General features: G+C 39.1%; 1 protein-coding gene across 2 annotated transcripts in view; it reads right to left on the reverse strand.

The window, feature by feature from the left end:
• The window catches only part of cacna2d3 (calcium channel, voltage dependent, alpha2/delta subunit 3), a 49,628-nt gene extending 43,911 nt beyond the window's left edge, over positions 1-5,717 (reverse strand). Inside the window, exons 1-2 of one of the 2 annotated variants that reach the window (XM_049471583.1) lie at positions 5,507-5,717; positions 3,669-3,750 (exon numbers count right to left, since the gene is read on the reverse strand). In XM_049471583.1, the coding sequence (XP_049327540.1) occupies positions 3,669-3,750; positions 5,507-5,658 (234 nt within the window). In that variant the 5' untranslated portion in view covers positions 5,659-5,717. The remainder of the gene's footprint in view (positions 1-3,668; positions 3,751-5,506) is intronic. The other variant, XM_049471584.1, reaches the window with a different exon arrangement.
• Between the last annotated feature and the right edge of the window lie 283 nt (positions 5,718-6,000).

Below are 6,000 nucleotides of genomic sequence, written 5' to 3' on the forward strand. Positions count from 1 at the left end.
CACATCAGACCACGCTGAGCCTGCAGAACACACACACACACACACACACACACACACACACACACACACACAGACACAGATTTGAACAAGCTCTCAAGACATCGCAGTATAAAAGTGTAATCGAGACTGAAAGACATCCACACACACAAGACACCACTCATTTTACCATTATCTCTGTTTTTTAGCTTATTTACAGTATTTTGAGTAGATTACATCATCAATTACTTAATACTTACATACATACTCACACACATTACTAAGGAAAAGTCAAAACACCCTTAATTTATTTTATTTTCAGTAATTTAACCTGAGTAGGATTTAACAGTAACACTTCATCTGTGAAACATGGTGGTGGGAGTATTCTAAAATTTGCAAGCAGATTTTTCCACACCTTGTGCTAAAGATTTTTATAGCACCACCTCATCTGTTAAACATGGTGGTGGGAGTGTTTTGAAATCTGCAGGGAGTTTTCATACCTGCTGCCTAAGCAGGGGCATATTTCTTAATCTGATGAACATGGTGGCGGGAGAGCTTTTTTGCCACACCTCCAGCACACAATGTATAGCATAGCATACCACATCTGTAAAACATGGTGAAGGGAGCTTTTTCCACATCTGCAGCTCAATATCCAAATAATACCATCTCATCTGTTAAACATGGTGGTGGGAGTATTCTGAAATCTGCAATCAAAGACAGCAGTCGATACTGTTTGTTTTTTCTCTTTGTTTTTCAAAGTAATTGAATATTTTTTCTGTGCTGATACTAAAAATCTGTTCAATTACACACAACAAATCCCACAACAATACACACACATGTTCTTCACCCCCACCCCACCCCCCTCTCCCAGTACTCCACACTACAAATAGTCATGGTGTAGTGAGGGGGGAGGAGTTAGTGGAGTGGAACAGTTCATTTCACGCCTGTCCTGCAGCTCACTCCACTCACTCTCTCTTCCTTTCCTCAGCCTCTTGCTTTCCTCTCCTCCTTTCCCTCCTACCTTTCACTTTTCCTCCTCTCCTCCTCTCTCTTGTCTTTTTACTGTCCACTTGTGTTTCTTTTCTTCCTCTTTACCATTTCACATCTTCCCCTTCTTTCTCTTTTCTGTTGTCCTATTTTTTTAATTTCCATTGATCTTTTACTCCTCCTCCCCTTTTCTTTTTACAGTCCTTCTCATTCATATTTTATTCTTCTCTTCCTTTCCCTCCTAGTCCTCATGTCCTCTTATTCTGTCCTCTTTACTATACCTCCTATTTTTTTTCTTGTCCTCACCTCTCCCTTTTCTCCATTTTTTGTTCATCTGCATCCTTCTCCTCCTCTTTTTACATTTTATACTTACACTTCTACATCTCATTCTTTTTACCCTCCTTTTTCATAGTCTTCCTCTCTTCGTCTTCTTTTGGTTTGCCTTTTCTTCTTCTTCTTCTTTCATTGACGTTTTCTTTCTTCTCATTCAACTGTTGTTACTCTTTTACTCCCTTCAAACTTCCTCACTTATTGTCCTCCTTATGTCTTCTTCTTTTCTTTTGTACTAATTTCATCCTCTTCCTCTCCTCATCTTCCTCTTCTTCTTTTACTCCTCCTCTGCTCTCCTTTAGTCATATCTTTTTCTTATGCTTTAACATCTTCTCACTTCTTTTTATTTACTTACTTTTGTCCTGTTTTCCAGCATAATTTTCTTCTTCTCCATCTATTTTTTATTTTACCATACTCTCTATCATATTCTTGCTTCCTACTTTCTCCTCTACTCTTCTCATTTTCTTTTCCTTTCATTTTTTCTTCTCTTCTCTGTCTCTGTTCCTCCTTAGCTTTTTTTTCTTCTTTCCATCATGTCATGTTCCTGCTTTCCACCATCTTCACTCCTATAATCCTCTTTTTTCAATCTCCTCTTTTCCCTTTATCCTCTCTGCTATAAATATACTCTATTTATTTATTTATCTGACATACATAAAAAAATAATTTGAGATTTTCTAAACGTACATAAAAATGCGTATAAATCTGCATTGTTTTATTTATTAAATACTAAATATAAAAAGAGTTTATATAGCTGAACATGAAATGTAACCCTGCAGTGAAACAGTTGTGGTGCTGTACTGCAGAAGTGTGAGTTGTGTGAGGAGTGTGTGGGGTATTTTTTGTGGTGTGTTGGGTGTGTATAGGTTCACTGCAGTAGCCGCTGCTGTAAAACAGCACACACTAAAAGTCAGTTAGGACAGAATTCTTCTGTGTGTAAAAATCAGGTAATTCAGCTTAACGAGCTTAATGATCACCTTAATGATTATATTTAACGACCCGGCCTGCTGCCACGCCCACAGCCCTGATAGAGGATGCTGATTGGGACAAGGCGGCTCCTGGCGGTCACAGTCAGTGAGCAGGACAATGACCAAAACTGCAAACGCTTGCAGGATCAGTGGGGGGAACAGCACCCAACACCACTGGAGGGAACGCATTTACAGTGTGTGTGTGTGTGTGTGTGTGTGAGAGAGTGTGTGTGTTAAATTTGTAGAGACCAAATGGCTCCATTATAGGAGGAATAAGGAATTCTACTAGTGTTTTTTTTTGTAGCATTGCTGTTAGAACTGATTGCATTCAGCGTCAAAAGGCATGGTGCCAATTGCTCAATGGTAATTTATTTCAGGGAGTCCTATTCTATTGGCAATACAATTAAAATCTGTGTGTTTGTGTGTGTGTGTGTGTGTGTGTGTGTTTGGAGGGTTGACAAAGCTCCTCAAGCACATTTAACATTCCATACCTGTTCAACAGAGACGCCTCCCCAGACCCATCAGCATCAATTACACACAACTCATTGAGACAGCTGGACACACACACACACACACACACACACACACACTATACTGCCACACTGTGGACATAATTAAACACTTTTCTACCTGTTTCTCCCTCTAATTATCTCTCTCTCTCTCTCTCTCTCTCTTTCTCTCTTATTCCCTCTCTTACTCACACTCCTCTCTCCCACTCCCTCTTAGACACAGTCTCTCTCCCTCTCTCTCTATCTCTCTCTCTCACACACACACACATACACAGACACACACACACCATCAAACTCTTTTCTACTTGTTTTTCCCTCTCCCTCTCTCTTTCTAACACTGTCACTCTCTCTGTCTCTCACACACACCGACTCTAATTCAACACACCAACTTCTCTCTGTCACACTTTCTCTCTCACACACACACATACACACACACACACACACACACACACACACACACACACACACACACACATACACATTTTCTACTGCTCTCTCTGTCTTTTAGTGTGTGTGTGTGTGTGTGTGTGTGTGTGAGTGAGCATGCAGGGGTTGGAGCTCCAGAGAGAATTAAAGATGAGATCAGAAGAAACAGCTCTGTGTGTAATGAGCCATGTCCACAACACATGCCCAGACACACACACACACACACACCCAAACACAGTGGAACAGCTGAGTCTCTGATCACACACCTGAGCCCCCTCCAACAAAACTGCATGCAGACACACACTTACAGCATAACACACCACTCTGACCCATACACTGCACTGAGCATGTGTATGTAGAGATTATAGATAGATAGATAGATAGATAGATAGATAGATAGATAGATAGATAGATAGATAGATAGATAGATAGATAGATAGATAGATAGATAGATAGAGCGAGAGAGAGAGAGTACCTTCTGCAGTAGTTGAGAGCCGGAGTATTTGGTAGAGATGGATTTGATTTCTCCTCCGAACGCTGAAGCCCAGAGTTTAACCCTGATTAAAGAGAAGGAAAACAGGGAGAACATTTTAAACCCTCCACATCTGCTGAATGTTTTAAGGTAGTTTGTGTTTTTATTGTTTTTATCAGTATTTATTTGAGCTGATTAACACTACACTCCCTCTGAAGTACAAAGTAATTTCTAACAGCAATAAGTACGATTTTGTACCATTTAACCCGAAAAAAGGTACATTCAGTATTCTGTATCACTGTATTAATAAACAATATCTATTTTAATTGCACATTTTTTATTTGAAAGCCAGACAATTTTAGATCATCAAGTTTTTGAGCCATATTCAGTTGATGATAATGTTTATAATCTTTATTATCTTTAGTGGCAAAAAAAAAAAATGGGTACAAAAAAGGACTTTCACTGAAAGGTACTTTTTTGTACCTCAATATAAGGTACAGCCCCAGTGACAAGCTTTGTACCCTTTTAAGTACAAATCTGTACTTACTTTTCCTAGTGTGTAACTACATACACTACCAGTCAAAAGATTAAACACACCTTCTGATTCAATGTTTTTTTCTTTGTTTATTTATTACATTTATTTTCTACATTGTATATTAATATTAAATACATGAAAACTATTAAGAGACATTAATATAATGATGTAATAGTTAATAGCACCTCCAGGAATTCCTTCAAGATGCTGAGAAATTTTTTTTTTAATTAGATAGAAAATGCAACTTACATTACAGAAACCACATACCATTACATATAATCTGATGTTTTTACTTTAAATTGTCAAAATTCCAAGATAAATAATTCAATATAAATGCTCCATATGACTTGATGAATAAAATATTTTATTCCCTTGACTTACAAATAAATTCAGTTTAATTTACTGTATTTTTTCTAATGCATGTTAGTACACTATAATAAAACTATACTCAGTATTCCCTATGACAAAATTCACACAGACTATCATTGCAGAATTGCCACTATCAGGTAAAAAATGTGTATCTCTAAAATGTTTATAAGAAAAGGAAAAACATTATCTTTTATTGGAAGTCAATCATAAAAGATTATATTCTAATATTGCAGGATCCTTTCTGTTAGTTCATTTATTATTTATGAAATAAAGTAAATGAACAATGTAAAGGACAGCTGTCATATTTATATTATACCAAAAGTGATGCACACTGAAAATATGTGTAAATGACAAACAGATCAAAGCAGCTGTTCATCCTGTCAGAACATCAAAGGCTTATTGTGTCTAAACTTAATTTAACCCAACACTGTCCTGAATACCCCTCACACACACACACACACACACTCTTCACATACACTCTCCTCACACAAAACTCTTCACTCATACACACACATTGTTTACACACACACTCCTCACATAGACACACTCTCCTCACACACAACTCCTCACTCATACACACACATTCTTCACACAAACACACACACACACTCCTCACTCATACACACACTCTTCACACACACACTCCTCACACTCCTCACTCATACACACATACAGACACACTCTCCTCACACACACTCCACTACTTACACTCCTTACTCAAACACACTCCTCACACACACAATCCATTCCTCACTCACAAGTCCTCACACATCCACACTTTACCCCTCACACACTCCTTACAAACACTCTCCTCTCTCACACTCTCCTCACACACACACACACACACACACACACACATTTCTAACAGAACTTCAGGGAAGTGCTGCTGGACCCCAGTCTCTCTCGGGCACGCGCAGCGCGCGCACAGGTTACTCACACTCCGAGCGGGATGCCGTGCTGGGATGCGCACACGGGCGCGAGCGCGGAGCTCAGAGTGAACCAGAAGATCAACCGGAGCGCCGCCTGTATTTCTCCCTCTCTCTCCATCCTTCTAACGGTCTCTCCCTCTCTCTCCATCCTCCTCTCCATCCTCCTATCAGTCTCTCACTCTTTTTCCAGTGCGGTGTGCTTAACTCCAGCGCGCGCCAGGCGCGAGAGCAGCCAACTGACTGCCTCCTTCACTCCATCCTTTTAACCCCCACCCCCTTTCACACACACACACACACACACACACACTGTACGCCCTCCTCCCTCTTTCTTAAAAAAAGATGCCTAATTAAGGTCTAGTAATGATGTGAAAAAAGTAAAAAAAAAAAAACAATTAAGTAATTACAACCAGGTGATACCAACAGGTATTATTATATATCCATGATTTGGTGTAAATACTGTATCTAATGAATACTTTTTAGGAGTTTTGGAGAAAAGATGTGC

The sequence above is a fragment of the Astyanax mexicanus genome, chromosome 24 (assembly GCF_023375975.1).
Source record: "Astyanax mexicanus isolate ESR-SI-001 chromosome 24, AstMex3_surface, whole genome shotgun sequence".
Classification (NCBI taxonomy): Eukaryota; Metazoa; Chordata; class Actinopteri; order Characiformes; family Acestrorhamphidae; genus Astyanax; species Astyanax mexicanus.